Source organism: Canis aureus, chromosome 25 (genome assembly GCF_053574225.1).
Source record: "Canis aureus isolate CA01 chromosome 25, VMU_Caureus_v.1.0, whole genome shotgun sequence".
In the NCBI taxonomy this organism is placed as follows: domain Eukaryota; kingdom Metazoa; phylum Chordata; class Mammalia; order Carnivora; family Canidae; genus Canis; species Canis aureus.
This window is the reverse complement of record NC_135635.1, coordinates 20,968,229-20,986,185: the sequence shown is the minus strand read 5'-3', so window position 1 is coordinate 20,986,185 and position 17,957 is coordinate 20,968,229. Positions and strand designations below refer to the sequence as shown.

General features: G+C 33.7%; 1 protein-coding gene across 4 annotated transcripts in view; it reads left to right on the top strand.

Annotated features, from left to right (window-relative positions):
• FGFR1OP2 (FGFR1 oncogene partner 2) overlaps positions 1-17,355 on the top strand; it is a 32,383-nt gene extending 15,028 nt beyond the window's left edge. The window contains exons 2-9 of one of the 4 annotated variants that reach the window (XR_013364120.1): positions 3,550-3,698; positions 5,488-5,605; positions 7,530-7,672; positions 9,976-10,089; positions 12,875-12,988; positions 14,797-14,941; positions 16,946-17,022; positions 17,156-17,352. Coding sequence is in view for 3 of the 4 variants with exons in the window: in XM_077870662.1 (XP_077726788.1) it covers positions 3,564-3,698; positions 5,488-5,605; positions 7,530-7,672; positions 9,976-10,089; positions 12,875-12,988; positions 14,797-14,934 (762 nt within the window). In the remaining variant the exon portion in view is untranslated. Of the gene's footprint in view, positions 1-3,549; positions 3,699-5,487; positions 5,606-7,529; positions 7,673-9,975; positions 10,090-12,874; positions 12,989-14,796; positions 16,825-16,945 lie in introns of those variants that run through there. The other 3 variants (XM_077870662.1, XM_077870661.1, XM_077870663.1) reach the window with 3 other exon arrangements.
• Positions 17,356-17,957: the final 602 nt, after the last annotated feature.

Below are 17,957 nucleotides of genomic sequence, written 5' to 3'. Positions count from 1 at the left end.
TTTTACATGAGGCCTTTTCATTAGGACTTGGAGTCAAAGAAATCTGTTTATAGTATAAGATGGTCACATAATTATACTGTATATACTAGTACATACATAGCATACTACTAGCTCATATGGTATTTTTTTTTTTATTGTATGTCTCTGTTATTTTAGGTAGCATCAAACCATCAAATAGTTAATGTATTCATTGTTTATTAAGGGATATCTGAGGAACTTCTTTTCCTTTGCAGTATTTCAAAAAAGTGAATCATTCCAAAAATGATCCAGCTATTAGTATAAAACTTACTTTTTTTTTTTAAAGCAAGTTATTCTGTCATAGACAGCTCCACTTAAGTCATTTGATCAATTTGGCTTCCAATAAGAAATTGAATTTTATAAGAGTGACTGAAGTGTTTACTGTATGTCGAGCCTCGTATTGTCACTTTTTGTGTTTAATATAAAACCTATTAATAAGCAGTAAAGTCAAGATTAGGTCCTAGAGAATTCAGCAGTTTTGTTTTGGGCTTGGACACCTCATGATTTATGGAAACACAATCATGAAATTCTCTTTCTGTAGGTTGGTGTTGGAGTAAGTGTGTCACTAGTGGATAGTAATATGAAAAGGAGAAAGTAACAGCATTTCATAATTATTCAACTAGTAGAAAATATGGAGTGGTTGCAACGTGACAACATCAGGTTTAAAGACCTAGTACAAGTTTGGAAGGTGCTTTGACCAATGTAGTTGAGGCCTATAATTGCTCTGAGGGAAAAAGGATGTCTTAGCTATTCAATTAAGGCATAGGATTTAATAGGCAGTGGTGCTTTGGTACCATGTTATGAAATAATATCCCCAGAACACAGTATAACTTTTTCATATTTTAAAAAGAAAGATTTATGATTACCTAGGAAGAGTCCATCTAGATTCCTAGGACTCTCTTCCAGTTAATCTGTCAGTCTCTGTGGATTCTTTTATCCAGAGGAATCTAGGAGCTTAGTTGTTTTTTTTGTTTGTTTGTTTTGTTGTTTCTCTTTTCCCCTTGAGGGGGTGGGGGGTGGTTGAGAGGGAGGCAATTTACTGAATTTTACACCATATAGTTTTTTTTCATGTGTATATCACCTATCATCTAATTATATGTAGGAGCCTTAGTACATTCTCTTTGAAAAAAAAATAATGTTTATTATATTTGTAGATGTTGTATTACGCAGCATAAAGAAGTATTCTTCAGATAGAGGTCCCAATAATATTAATTACAGGTTAGGACCTAGGATTGTTAGAAGTTCTTAGTACTTGAGTTGTTCTTATTAAGCCAAGATAAACTGTCTCTAAAGTCTTTTCCAGTTTTCTCTAGGCTTTTTCTAAAATTTGTTTTTTTATTTTATTATTTCCTTTGACCATCTGTTAGAACCCATCTTCTTTACTGTAAGACAAATAGTCTTTTTTTTTTTTTCCTCACTCATTACAAGTCAATTTGCTCCCTTCTCTCCCTCCCAGTTTTGTTTCTTTGATTTTGTTTCTTTTTGGTGAGGGGGTGTAAATAACTTCAGAATTTTACTCTGAAAGATCTCATGTTTCATAGTAGTGGGGTTGGTTAATGGGAGATATGGTGGCTCCCTTATGAATAAGAAATCTGTATTATTATCCATGTATAAGTTTAGGTAATTCTCCTTGGAAGTTTAGAGAAAGGACAGGGCATTGTTGGATGCTAATGTCTTCCTTGGAGCAGCATCTTGGACAGAACTGGATAGTTGTCCTTTGTGTTTTAGCCAGTATGAGACAGTTGTGACTTTTTTTTTTTTTTTTTGACAGCTGTAACTTTAATGACCCTTTTGCTTTTTGTTTTTTCAAGTACCTTTTTCTAAACCTCTCAGATCTTAGGAGATCAATCTTTCAATTATTTTATCTGGAGAACCAGAACTTGTATTAATTTCCAGCTTGTTTAATTTTTAAAGCTCCCTGAAAATGTCATATTGAATATTTTTCTAAATTGGCAGTTTTACATTGTAATTTATTCTGATTAAATCCTCTTATTCAGGTTTGAACCAGTACAGTAGAATTTAACAGTCTTGCATTCTGTAACAAATTTCTGTCTTCCTAAAGTTGATGAAATTCTTAATTATAGCCCTTAGCTTGGATCCATACCAGAGTTTTAATTTAACTTCTATAGACCTGGCTTCTGGCCTAGTAAATTTACAGTGTGATTTTACTTTTAGAGAAAACCCTGAAGAAAGGATGGCTCATATAGAAGGTAAGGTAAAACTTACCTTACGACGAGAAAAATCCAAAGATTAAGTTTCAGAAGATTGAAGTCTTTGAAAGAGATTATTTTAAAATTAAGATTTTGTTTTGAGGTCTCAGTACTAAATGAAGAAGCTAACTGTTGAGTGTTTCGTATTTTTCTGCTAATTTTTTTAGCTCTTCTTAAACACATTATTTATTGATTTTTAACATATCAAAAATTTCCCGTATGGCTGGTGTTCTAAGTCATATGTTTTTTTAACCACTTAATAAGGAAAGCACAAGACTTAGGATTATAATACTTCATATATGAAGTATTTCCTCCAGCGATGCCTGGGTGGCTCAGCAGTTGAGCAAGCCTGCCTTTGGCTCAGGGCATGATCCTGGAGTCCCATGTGGGCGGGCTCCCTGCATGGAGCCTGCTTCTCCCTCTGCCTGTGTCTCTGCCTCTCTCTCCGTGTCTCTCATGAATAAATAAATAAAATATTTATTTATTTATTTTTACTTTTTGGTAAAAGTCTTTAAAAAAAAAAAAAAAAAGTATTTCCTTCAGTCAGGATGCCTGACTGGCTCAGTCAGTTAAACATCTGCCTTCTGCTCAGGTCATGACTCCTGGATCCTGGGATGGAATCCTGTATGGGTTTCCCTGCTCAGCAGGGAGTCTCTTTCTCCCTCTGCCCCTCCCCGCTGCTTATGTTCTTACGCATGTGTGTTTTCTCCCTCTTTCTCTTTTTCAAATAAGTGAAATCTTAAAAACATTTTTTTTAAAAAAGTAGTTCCTTCAAAAGAAGGACACTCTGAAGGACACTCTGACATAGTATGACACATAGAGACGACTTTAGCTGGTCAATAAGTGTGAGTTGTGAAATGGTTGGTGTCTCAGGTCACTTAACCAAGCAAAGGCTAGAAAGGATCTCATAGCTAGCGACTGACAATCATGGACCACAGAGTATGGACTAATAAAGTGATCTTTTTCACAAATATCAGGAGAAGGGAATGATCTCATGAAGAACACAATTTCTGTGTAATATAAAATGTATTTACTTGATTTGTACTTTTTTTCCCCACTATAAATTCAGAGTGTTTTAAATACACGCAGATTACGTCTGCAAATCATTTATATATGCTCTAATTTTTTAATATTATAAATTTACTTTTAAGCTTGTGCCCTCCGAACAGAAGCAAAACCACAAGTGTTCTTACATGTTTTCTCTCCCCAGTGAACAATCCTGTAATAAATGTAACTTACAAAGCATATCGATGTTAACATGAAACTAAAATAATAAGATGATAAGCTGGCTTTGTTTAGAGTCTTGATTTTAATTTTATAGGTATTCCTTTAGAAATGAGTTGCACAATTGAGAAGGCACTTGCTGATGCTAAAGCTCTTGTTGAAAGATTGAGAGATCATGACGATGCAGCAGAATCTCTGATTGAGCAAACCACAGCTCTCAATAAGCGAGTAGAAGCGATGAAGCAGGTTTGATTTCTTTTCTTTCTTGTTGATTCCACTTTGAAAAAAGCAGTCAGATATTTATGTATTGCTTGAATCATAAATTTCTGCTTAATACCGTTTTTTTAATGTTTTATAAAATTTAAAAGTAACTTGATTTGTATATTTTAATTTTATTTTAGATTATCATATAATTTTGTCATGTCCAGGTGATACAGATATATATATGTATATTCTAAAAACCATATATTTGATTATTTGTTTTTCTGGCAGAGTTGCACATTGGAGTTTAGAAAATATATTAGGTTCTGATATATTAGAGACCAATAATATCTTTCACTAATAGTGATATATTTTGCTCTCTTATTTTTATAATGTAGAAATGTTTATATTTTTCTTTGTAAAAGTACTTAGGTGATGTTATTTAACAACAGAATTTTCAAAAATGGCATAAGGCAATATCTGGTTTATATATTATGCAGTTGTTGAATTTGTACTTCCTACCTTAATTTCCATTTAGTGCTACCAATTAAAGAAAAATTGAAAAGGGTTTCAGTTATTATCCTTATAATGTACATAGGAAGTTTCTTATATAAGAATCGTATATAAGAATTTTCCAGTGGTCCACGGGGTTAAGGTACCATTTTAAGCCTACTTATGATAAAAATTTTCAACTTTAAGATAATTATACAGTCTCTCCTTATGATGGAAATCATTTAGGGGGAAATGTATATTCATAGCCTACTCTTGTGAAACTCATCCATTTTGTAAAAGGAAGCAACCCTGGAATACCGCTTTTAACAAAGCTATTGGAAATAATAGAGCAAATTTACTTGTTTTGTTGCCTTAAACAGATTACATATCTCCCTAACTGTCCAGCTTGACTCATGCATTCCAAGGAACTAATATCTGGTACTGAGTCATAAAAACAAAGGAGTTTGACAACTAAAGAACCAGAAATGTTATAATGAATACATTACTAAGCAGCACATCAAAATGCCTTGAAAATGAAGGAGTACAATTTTAAAGTTAGATTCACATTTATTTCTAGGTTTTTTATTTCTTTTTTACATGTTCTTTTGCTATTGCTATTGAGATATAATTCACAATACCCATAAAGTTTACCCTCCTAAAGGGCATAGTTCATTGGATTTTAGTACATTCATAGGTTGCGCAACCACAATCACTATCTAATTCCAGAACATTCTCCTCACCCCAAAAGCTTACCTCCATTAGCAAGCTAGGTATTCCCTAGCTCTCCCTTCCCTCAGCCCCTGGCAACTAATCTTTCTATCTCTATAGATTTGTCTCTTTGGGATATTTCATGTGAATGGAATCATACAATATGTGGCTTTTTGTAACTTTTTTAAATGTAATGTTCTTGAGGTTCATCCATATTATAGCATGTTTTAAGTTTTTTATTCCTTTTTATTGCTGAATAATATTCCATCATAAGGATATAGTACATTGTGTCTATCCATTCATCAGTTGATGGGACATTTGGATTATTTCTATTTGGGGGCTGTTATGAATAATACTGCTGTGAATATTTGTGTACAAATTTCTGTGTAGACCTATATTTTCAGTTATCTTGGGTATATACGTGGGGGTAGAATTATAGTCATCCTGCTATACATTAGATTCTCCAGAACTTACTCATCGTTTGCCCATTTTTAATACATCATCATTAAATTATTATTATTATTGAGAGTTGTTAAGAATTCTTTATATATTCTGGATTAGGCCCTTATATATATTGAGATATGTATTTTCAAATATTTTCTCCCAACATGTTCTTTTTTGATCTTTTCATTAGTATCAGGAGGAAATTCAAGAACTTAATGAAGTTGCAAGGCATCGGCCACGGTCCACATTAGTTATGGGAATCCAGCAAGAAAACAGACAAATCAGAGAACTGCAACAAGAGAACAAAGGTGGGGTCCTGAGGTGGCTCAGTGGGCTAAGCAGCTGCCTTTGGCTTAGGTCTCAGGATCCTGGGATGGAGCCCCACATTGGGCTCTCTGCTCATTGGGGAGCCTGCTTCTCCCTCTCCCTCTGCCTGCCACTCCCCTTCTCTCTCTCTCTCTTTAATAAATAAATAAAATCTTTATAAAATAAAAGAGAATGAAGGTAAGATATATAATTTTAAGATTATTAAGAACATATGATTGTAAAAAACAAAGGAGTTTGACAAATAAAGCTAAAAACCAGTAATGTTATAATGAATTATGTTACTAAGTCACTCAGCAAAATGCCTTGAGAATAAAAGAGTAGGCTTTAAAGTTAGATTCACATTTATTTAAAAAATTTTTTCATTTCTTTTGCACATACTCTTTTATTACTATTGAGATATAATTCACATACCATAAAATATACTCTTTGGGAAGGCATAGTTCATTGGATTTTAGTTAAAATTAAACTTGGTTGACCATTTGCTTCAACGTGAATAGAACTGGAGGCTATTATGCTGAGTGAAGTAAGTCAATCAGAGAAGGACAAACATTATATGGTCTCATTCATTTGGGGAATATAAAAATAGTGAAAGGGAATAAAGGGGAAAGGAGAGAAAATGAGTGGGAAATATCAGAGAGGGAGACAGAACATGAGAGACTTCTAACTCTGAGAAACAAAGGGTAGTGGAAGGGGAGGTAGGCAGGGGGAAGGGGTGACTGGATGATGGGCACTGAGGGGGGCACTTGATGGGATGAGCCTGGGTGTTATACTGTATGTTGGCAAATCAAACTCCAATAAAAATACATACAAAAAAAGGGAAAAAATTAAACTTGGTTGAAAGAGCTATAATACACAGTTGGACTCTTAATTTGGGATCAATTAATATTTTTAAAAACAGGGAAATGGGCAACTAAATTTCCTTTTCGGTATTCTCATTTCTGGTCCAAATGCCCAAATCATATGTAGTAGTCTTTATCCTTTCCTACATGTGAATGTCTACCTTACTTGGAGTCATCTTAGATTCCCACTCTCAATATCCAGTTTATGCCGTTATTACCTATGAAGTAACTCACTTTCTTCTCTACGGAACAACTGCTTTAGTCCCTTGCTTAGATGTTCATGGTCTGTTGCCAGAACTATCCTAATTGGCCTCAATGATTCCAGTTTCTTTTCCCCCTCTAGTCTGTCTCCCAACACAGGCATCCAATTCATTTTTCAAAGATCTCTCTGATCATGTTATTCTTTTGCTTTAGAACCTTCATTGTATACTTATTTCCATATCCAGAAGCTTTCAAAATCAACTCCAAGCCTTTTTTACTGTCTCCTTCCCATCCTTCTCTTCTCTATGAAACCTTCTTGCTGTCCTGAACCAGTTCTGAACCCACCATCTGCTTTCATGCCTCCCTGTGTAGAACGCCTTTTCCTTTTTCAGCTTAAGGAATGCAAGTTCATCTCAATAATGTGAAACTTTCACCAATTTCTCCTCACTGACTACATATATATATCATATATATATATATATATATGATATATATATATCAGAGTTCTGATCTGGACTTTACACGTTGTATTAGAATTATATGTATTTGCTTTTTCTTCTAGACTGAGCTCTGTGGCCTTTTGGGTATTCCTAATGTAGAGCGTTATCTCGTACTTAATTGTTATTCAGTAAATGTTTGTTGAAATAATTCTTTAAAAATGAGCTTTAAATGGTCATTTAAAAAGCTAATAAAGAACTATTTGGTGTGCTTTATTTCTTTATGGCAAGATTCTTAGATGTTTTCTATTCAAAACACCCTCTTTTTATGTTGCTTTTCTGATAAATATAGTGAGGAAGAGAATATTTTGTAGATCTTTAACTCAAGTTTGAGTAAAATAGACTATTTTTCTTGTTATTCTTGATAGAATTGCGTACATCCCTGGAAGAACATCAGTCTGCCTTGGAACTGATAATGAGCAAGTATCGAGAACAAATGTTTAGACTTCTAATGGCTAGCAAAAAAGACGATCCGGGTATAATAACGAAGTTAAAAGAGCAGCACTCCAAGGTAGTTCATTTTATAAATATAATTTGAAATGAAAAAGAATCACAGTTGATTAACTTGTGTTGAGACTTTTTTTTTTAAATCACAGGTATCTAACATGATATTGAATATTCATCTTTCTGACGTTTTCTGCCTTTCCTTATTTTTGTCATTTCTTGCTACATATTTTGTTTGATTTACTCTCCTAACTCCTGTTGTTCCCTAGTTCTTTAACATATTTTCAAAAGTAAATTTTATTTGGGAAGTACAGGTAAGTGTATTCAATTCAAAATTATTTTATAAGGTAATCTGCTTTTAAGAAATATTCTAATTTGTGTGTTGCCGTTTGTTGCAAAAACAAAAACTGAAATGCTGAAAACATTTTCAGAAATTTGAAACCAGCTCAAGGTAGATTTGTTTTCCTTAAGACTGTTTTCTGAATGAAGCTAATTAATCCAGACTGTAAATAATACTGATTATGATGGAAAAAACATGGGTGGGGCCAGTGGGGAGGAAAAGAACTAACATATTAAGATTTTGGACCTCTCCTCCCCCAATCATGTATCACTTAACATCATTTTTAGAGACAGAGCTGAACTGGTTAGAAATTAGTGTTTTTCCCTTTGTTCATTTACTTATTGACATCCCTGTGTCTCTTTCCGTTGTGTATGTCTCTGTGTTCATTAGAAACTGCTATGAAGACAAGTAGAATAATCCTTTTCTATTTACATTTTAAGTCGAATTTTAACTGCTGGTGTGAAATAAAAATATTAGTATATTGTGATTTCTAACTATTACCTGTATTGGATAATGGTGAGCTAACTATTATAACTAACATTATTTAAGAAATCATTGTTTTAAGACTTGTTTTATCTTTCTCAATTATTGAAACACATTTTAGAGTCTTTAATTCTTCCATCGTGGTGCTTATAGGTACTTTTAAATTATTAATTATTTCTATTAAATACCTAGTAAATAGACCTTTGTGTTACAACTTTGCATATTAAGAAAGTTAGTAATAGATACCTTTTGTGTCAGTTGAATAATTAATAACTATGGGTTTAATGTTATCTAATTATACTATTCATCTTCTAACCAAAAGGAATAACGTTGGATGTTTAAGTGGCAATCTTTTGAATACAAATTTATCTATTGTTAATGAGATCATTATAAAAACATAAATTTAAATGTATAGTGTTTCTTTTAAAGGTACAAAGATGAATTGACTTAAATTATTGGTTAAATAAATACAATCTTGAGAAATTCCAAAAGGCCCTTCTGTTTAAAAAAGAAACAAATTTCTTGAGATCTAAAGAGATTGCTCTACCAAAAAATGTTTAGTATAAGATACTGCAGGTTGCTAGTTCCATCTGGTAGTAGCTATGCCAGAAGCAAATATTTTCTAGAACACGATAGATTTTACCAGTGATTAGAGCAGTTTTATTATTAGCAAAGTTAAACATTTCTTAAGATAGCTGTAAACCATCTTTTATTATATAGATTGACTTCATCTAAGTGCTGATCCTTCCATAAAATGACTGTTCAATTCTTGTTAATTCCAACTAATACATATTAATGTTTGTGATTTTGATTTTTCCCAAAAAGGAGACACTTCAACTCAAACATTATTAACATTTGCACTGGCTTAGTTATTATTAATAATAAGATGAAATAAATAAGTTCCATTAGTCTGCCATAGTAATTTACAGTGTAAAAGAAGATAGATACAAACATAATATATAAGGTAGGATGAATCCTAAAATAGAGATATGATTTAATATGGGAATACTAATGGAAGTAAGGTTAGGTCTCTTGAGGAGAATCTGGGAAGGTGTCAAGAAAGAAAAATCTATCTAAATCTAGCCTTGAATTAATTACTGGGAGAGGAAGGTCAACAAGCAGAAGTGGATGAGCAGAGAAACTTGTATTATAAAGGTGTAAAAATATGAGATTCCAGCATGTGTTTAGGTATTGATGCTCTGATGACCCTAAACACACAAAAAATTTTATAACACATTTAAGAGTAACAAGCAGGGTTACACATAACAGCATTTTGGCATAAGAGATCCTCTGAGACCACCGTAGTACAGAATTTCACCCTCACTTAAAGGTTTTGAGCACAGATTCAAAAATCAACATAAAGTTTGAGAAGAATTCATTTTTGTCCAAATACTCATTTTTACATTATTTTTGAACAGCTGCCTTTTTGGAAATCTTAAAAAAACAAACATTTCAAACAGTTGGCTAACACGCATGAACTAACACTCATTCAGTTTTTAAATTACGGATAATATCCGTATTAACATTATAATGACTCTATACTACAGATTGACATGGTACATCGTAACAGCTCCGAAGGATTCTTCCTTGATGCATCTCGACACATCTTTGAAGCATCTCAACATGGACTGGAGAGGAGGCACTTGGAAGCAAATCAGAATGTACACTAAATAAAACAGTCAACTTTTGGGGTGTGGATGGAAGGGGGGAGGTCCATTTAAAACCTTCTTTGACATTGAATTTTCCTGCCAGTTTAAATCAGCAAATAAATGAAATTGCTTTTAAAAATACTGTGCTTTTGATAGCCATGCAAAAATATTCAGCATTGAAACTTTAATCTGTCATTAATTCTGTGTATTATATCATATACAGCCTGTTAGATAATTGCAAGCTTTAAAGATTGGTTAAGCCAGCTTTTCATTTTGTTGCTGCAAAATTTTATAAACAGTTTTCCTCTTTGTGGACGTCAGAGGTGTTTTCTTGGAAGTCATTTTAATCTGATTTCATAAAAATTTTGTTTGAACTATTAAAGGAACAATTTTAATTCAGTTTTTGATCATTTGTAGTCTTTTAGTTTGAGTTCACAATAACCTAAAAATGCCTTTGTTTAGGTGTTACATGTATGTGTTAGTAGTATATACTATATTGTCTTTTTGTGTGTATATGTGTGTGTGTGGCAGATCACTATTGAGCAAGTTGAAATAACCCTAAACAAAAGTTACAAATGAAAGGCATTTCAAGAAAGTTCAAGAATTATATTACTGATAGTCCAAAGAATATGTTACTGACACTTCTTGCCTTTCAGACAGTTTTGAAAGCATGGGTCTTGGCCTCTTATGTTCATTAAAAGACCTATGAGATTTCCCTAAGGATTTTATTGTAATAAATGAACCATTGAACTGGGCCTATAAAAATACTATTAAAAAAATCAGTAGAATTTCATTTTCTTCCATTTTAAAAGCAAAGAATGATTTGCTTCCTGTACAGTCTTTTACCCTAAAAAGACACTAAAATGATAAGCTAAAGAAAGTGTTGGTATTCAGAATTTTTTCTCATACCCTTAATCTGCTGCTGCAGTTACCGGTACTTAACTTGCTTTTAAACATTCTGCTCCCAGGAATCCCTGGGTGGCTCAGCGGTTTAGCGCCTGCTTTCAGCCCAGGGCGTGATCCTGGAGACCTGGGATTGAGTCCCATGTCAGGCTCCCTGCGTGGAGCCTGCTTCTCCCTCTGCCTGTGTCTCTGCCTTTCTCTTTCTCTCTCTCTGTCTTTCATGAATAAATAAATAAAATCTGAAAAAAAAAAATTCTCCCTTCCCAGAGGGAGAGATTTTAATCATTTTTTAAAAACTATTTCGGATTATGACAGATGGATGTTTGTCTTGATACTATTCTTGCTACCATAATCTAATCCAGAACTGCCTAATAGCACTCTCTGAAATGATAGAAATGTTCTTCATCTGTGCTATTCATCATGGAAGCCACCAGCCCCATGAAGCTGTTGAGCACATGGAAGTGTCGCTAGTACAACTCAGGAACTGAAATTTTAATTTTTTAAAAGATGTTTAATTTTAATTAATATTTATATAGCATCATGTTGGATAGTGTAGATTAGTCCTTTTATTTTGCCTTCTTTTTGCATATACATTAGCATTGTATAGGTGTCCCCATCAAAATAATATGACCTGCATTTTTGTTGGTTAGAAAGTACTAAATGTGTGGTAAGCCAAAGATACTATTTGTTCTCCATATTTCTTCCACAGTTCACTAGTTTTGTAGGTTTTGCAGGTTCTCTTCAAATCCTTTTTACAAATAGGATATATACAATTATTTAAGAGACAAGGTTATTAGGGAAGTTTTTAGCTTTTACATTTAAATTTTGACCTCAATATAATAAAATCACCCTCAACTGCCAGTGAACAATGGTCTAGAGAAACTGTTCATTGAAAAAAAGGATTATTCTCAAATTTCTGTTGATTCTTAAACCTCGTGTCTTTCACTTGACTCTAAAAGCTCCTTGAAATCAGGGAATGTGTCTTGATAGGTTTCATATTCCTATTGCCTAGCATAGTGCCTGGAATATCATAGGTGTGGAAAAAAATAATGGCATAAGATTGGAAGAAATTTATGCTCCCTGCTGCACCAATACATGTGGCTATTTTATACTTAAATATTTTGAACAGTTTGTAAAGGCCATTTAATATTTAAATGCTCAGGGGATCCCTGGGTGGCCCAGCGGTTTAGCGCCACCTTGAGCCCCAGGGCATAATCCTGGAGACCTAGGATCCAGTCCCACATCTGGGCTCCCTGCATGGAACCTGCTTCTCCCTCTGCCTGTGTCTCTGCCTCTCTCTCTCCCTCTCTCTGTGTCTCTCATGAATAAATAAAATCATCTTTAAAAAAATATTTTAATGTTCAAAAGCAGATTTCTGTTCATTTTATTCAGTGTTTATTATACATTATGCACCAGACACAGGCAAATATAAACAAGATACAGTTCCTACTCTCAAGAAGGATTATAATCTGGAAAAATGTCTAGGTTGGATTGAGATTAATTTTTAGACATGGATAATATAGAAAAGACTTGTAAATCATGAGGCCATTAGGGGTAAAGAGACTGTCAATTTTGTCTTTCCCATTACTTTGTAGTATATGTAGGTATTTTAAAAACTGTTGATCATTTGTGGTGAAAAGAATGTGAAATAGAGCTAGTGGGTTTATATTGTGCTGCTTATCTTTACTTGTAGCCCTAACGGAAATCTGATTTCAAAAGCACATTGATGGTCAGTGAACTTTCTTGTAAATATGTTTGATATAGTACCTTCACGTTAAATGGCAATGTAAGAATATTACATTCATATTAAGTGGCAATGCAGATTTTTTTTTAAAGGAGAGAATCCAAAAATAAAGTATTTCACTGATTTGCAACTCCTATCTTTTTTTTTCAGGAATTACAAGCACATGTTGATCAAATAACAGAAATGGCAGCAGTAATGAGGAAAGCCATTGAAATTGATGAGCAACAGGGTTGCAAGGAACAGGAACGAATATTTCAACTGGAAGTAAGTTTTAAATTGCAAATGTGGGTGAAAACTGTCCATACAAAGATTGATAGCAGAAAATACACCCCATTTAAAAATATATGTATACACTTCTCTGGAAAACTGGTAATGTTTTCTTTCTTAACCTGGATACTGGTTATATGGGTATATAATGCAAGACCATTTACATAGTAATACAAAAGTTCAGAATGAGTAGTAACTTAGAGCGATATTCGAGAAAATTGATGTTTTGATCTTATGTTGCTCCTGTTACTGGGCAAATATAATTTTTAATTTAGTAATTTTAAAAATTTCTTCATTCTGTTGGAGATCATTATGATGCAGGGAAAATTTTTTTAAGTCCACAAATATTCTCTGGGCACTTGTATTTTTCTGGGGAATGTATAAAAACCTTTTTTCCTTTATTTTGTGATAGCAAAAGCATAAATCATTGTTGAACAATTTAAATTAGTGGAATAAAGTTTCATACTTTAAAAGCTTCATTTTGAAGTCATGGTGGAGATATTGGTTATAAAGGGCCAAAATAAATTTCTGTTTCTAAGCATTCTTTAAGGGTAAGCAAACTTTTTCAGTAAAGGACCAGATAGAAAATATTTTAGGCTTTGCAAGCCAGTCATTCCCTGTTGCAACTACTCACCTATGCCACTGTAATACAAAAGCAGCCATACACACAAAAAAGATTGAGCTTACCTATGTTCCTGTAAAGTTTAATTTACAAACAACAGGTCTCAAGCCAGGCTGAATGTAGTTTGCTGATTCCCTATTTTGTACCATGGAAACAGAAAGTAAGCCTGAAGACAAAGTGGTTGAGAATTATAGAAGTTATTTTTAAATACCTGCTAATTGGGATCCCTGGGTGGTGCAGCGGTTTGGCGCCTGCCTTTGGCCCAGGGCGCGATCCTGGAGACCCGGGATCAAATCCCACATCGGGCTCCCCGTGCGTGGAGCCTGCTTCTCCCTCTGCCTGTGTCTCTGCCTCTCTCTCTCTCTGTGTGTGTGTGTGTGTGTGTGTGTGACTATCATAAATAAATAAAAATTTAAAAAAAATAATAAACACCTGCTAATTTTGGGATGCCTGGGTAGCTCAGTGGTTAAGCAATGCTACCTTCAGGTGAAGTCATGATCCTGGGATCCCAGGATTTTGAGTCCCACATCAGGCTCACCACAGGGAGCCTGCTTCTCCCTCTGCCTCTTTCTCTGTGTCTCGAATGAATGAATGAATAAAATCTTAAAAAAAATAAGTCTGCTAATTTCTTATAGTAACTAATCTAGAAAAGAGTTATCAAAAAAAAAAAAGTTATCAGTGCTAGATTGGGTCACTTTCTTGAAAAACATCATGATCACTCAGCCAGCCCTGCTACTTTCAAATTCCAGTTGGGAAAACAATCCAAACCAGATGGCTTGTCCTACATTCCACGCTCTCATGGAAAGGAGTAAAAGTACTAAAGTACTAAGAGGTTCTAGTCCCAGGGTATTATTCACAGGCTTTGTTGGGTTTATATAAATATAAATCTAGATGTTATTTCTTCATTTATACTGTGAGTGTAAAATAAGGCAGTTTTTGAGATTCTATCCACAGTTAGAGCTGCATAAATAAGTCTTTGTACTGGTGGAAAACGCTGAGCACAATTCCTACTTCTTTATAAAAAGTATTCTCTAGATTCAAGTTGTCAACTTCAACTGTATATATCATTTAATATACGTCTGCCAATTATAGAACTTTGTCACACTTTTAGGTTTGGCTTAAGATATGTTTTCATTCTTGTGGCTGTCTTGGTAATTATGTCTTTCTTTTTGTCCTCTTTTAGCAAGAAAACAAAGGCTTGAGAGAGATTCTTCAAATAACTCGAGAATCATTTCTGAATCTTAGGAAGGATGATGTGTCTGAAAGTTCATCTTTGTCAGCATTAGTGACCAATAGTGACCTGAGTCTGAGGAAGAGCTGAAGAGCCTGTAAGTCCATGAGTTTCTTACAAGGCTCCAAATAGTCACTGGGACTGGCCTACTAAAGTCAATGAATTAACAGAAAAATCTGTCTCAAGCTACCCTTGCTTTATTTTTTTTTTATAGTATGTACAGTGCACTGGCAATGACATTCTTGAGATAGCAAAAAAAAAAAAAAAAAACATAGTTAATGGTCATAGACTTTATTCCAAAATAAAATTTAAAACAAACTCTTGTTAACTGATAAACAAACTAAAGATTTTCTGAGTGACTGCTGAACTGTCAAGAGCTTTCAGCAGTATAGGTGGCACTCTGGATGATACTTGGATAAGCATGAATATTCCCAGTAAATGTATGGGAATTCATAAAATTATTCAAATTTTAAAATACATAGTTTTGCCTCAGTTTTGTGAATGGAAGATCGTCATACTAAATTTTATTTCACCTCCCTGTTTGGTGTCAGAGTTAACAAATAAGCTTGTGTACCATGAGACTTCAGCTTTAATGACTGTGTGGTCTACCTTCCCATAAATTTAAATTTTTGTCAAAGAAAATTTAGTTAGGAAGGCTGTAGGAATGTTTCATATGCACCATAAACAAGACGTAATTTAATTTTAGTTAATTTACCAAATTAAAGTAGCTAACAGTTGTCCATAAGTTGCTTACATACATGAAATATCATTTCAGGAATGAAAGAGAAAGAATATTACTTTCTAAGAAAGAAGATCTTATAAGAGACATATTAGTAGGTTAAACTACTCCTTTGAAAGATTAAGTTTTGGTTCTAAATAATGAAGATGAGATTTTTCTCTTCTCTGGTTGATCTTTAAGGATATTATGTAGCTCTTTTAGCTAACAGAGTTGAAATGTTTGATATAGCAAGCTACATGTGGTAATTTCAAAGTAAATTGGGAATTCCTCTGCCTCATTGAACCCTTTCCTTAAAAGTATTCTTAAGAGATACAGAAAGTAAATTAAATTTTTTTTTAATTTTGTTTTTTGGATCTATTCTTAAGCTCTGTCTGGTCCTCATAACCTGTAAGATTTTTCTTACAATCTCTCAAGTCAAAAGGGCTGGGGGGTAGCGGGGGTGGAAATCTATGGATTTATAAGTATTTGTTTGATTTTTTTATAAAATATATATCCAGTATGTAAATTTTTAAAAGCCACTAGACATAGAAATGTACTTTAACCAATTGAAATCTAAATTTTTCTTATTTTGTGATTATAGAATAAAATAGGATAAAAGAAAAATGTCACATGTGATTAAATACACTCATTTATATTAAAATTAGCACAATAGAAAATTCTACTTTTGGGTATGTAATTTGTTAAATAAATATTCACATGGTAATTTTGTGTATAATTTCATATGTTGGTAAAATTCAAAACTACTTTTCACTTTGGAATTTTTCTACCTTAAGTTTGGGGTAAGTGGGGCTGACTGAAAAGGGCTTATGGCCCAAACACTGAAAAGATTTCTTTTCTCAGAGCCTTAATTGATATTTTATAAATGAAGTTTTTTTTTTTTTAACTTTTCTATTGGTTTTGGGGAAAGTATCTGTTAATTTGGTGGCACGTTCATTCATATAGTTTTTATCCCAAGTTAGAATTAAAGACAATAAGCTACACAGTCGAGATTAAATCTGAGGCAATTCATTGAGGCAGCTCTATTACAAAATGTTACTTGATAATTATTTTTATAACAAGTTAATTTATTCTTGGTCTTATTTGGATATAATTTTAAGATCTTGGTGTTTAAAGACATTTACTTTGTTATACAGCAAGATTTCCATCCACACTTTTTTTTTTAAAGCAGAACCTTAATTTATGTCTGAGAGTGTACTGCATAGGAGCCTATTTTATCAATAAAGATGAGTTGTTGAAATTGATATGGTCTCCAAGTTAATTTGAGAACAATGCTTACATTCTTACATATAGTCTATTTTTATGGCATCTTATCTCTTACCATAAAACTAGTACTTAGCAACAACTTCTATCTGTATTTCTTAGGAATTGGCCAGCAACTTATTCCTGATCCTGCAAGCCTTTTTATTATATGCGGTGGGTTTAAGCGTTTCCCCGCAAAGGTATGTCCAGGTTCTAACCTCCTGTACCTGTGAATGTGACCACATTTTAAGTCTTGACAGGGGTAGGGACCTTTGGATGAGATCATCCTGGATTTAGGATGGGCCCTATATCCAATGACTAGTGTCCTTACAGGAGAGAAGGAATTTTGAAACAGAGGCACAAGGAGAAAGCCCTGTGAAGACAGAAGCAGAGAGTTAATGCACGCCTCAGGGCCCTGAGGTGCCACCAGAAACTAGGAGAAGGGTATGAAATGCTACCCCTCAGAGCCTCCAGAAGGGGCCAACCCTGCTTGATTTCCCCCTCCTTGTGCTTTCTGGCTCTCTCCCCCCCCCCCCATCCCGCTCTGTCAAATAAAATTTTTAAACCAAACCCTGCCTTCTTGATTTTTTTAGAACTGTGAGAGAATAAATTTCTGCTAAGCCACCCAGCCTGTGGTAACTTGTTATGGCAGCCCTAGAAAACAGATATTTATCATCTGTCCTCTATACTTTTTATTTATTTTTTATTTTTTTATACTTTTTTTTTATATAGGAAATACAATTCTAAAAAACTGATTATATACAACCTCACAGATAAAGTCACCTTTAAAGAGTATTTCTAAACTGCCTTAATGATTAGAAGATCGTATCCATTACCTCAAATTTTTACGGTCAGAGTAAAATAGGAGTTAATTTTTCAGTGAAAAACATCAATGAAAAATAATTTCTCATTTGAATTTGAAGGGGCTCTCTTTTTACTTCAGTGGCTGCTTTTGTTCTTTTTTCTGACTTAAAATTAGGGAGCCCTCGGGCTCAGTCCTTACTCCTACTCACATCCTTGGTGATCTCATCCAGTCTCATGACTTTAAATACCACCTGTAATGCAAAAGACTCCCAAATTTACAGCTCTCATTAAAACCTCTCCTTAACCCTGGACTCTTTCAACTGTCACTATC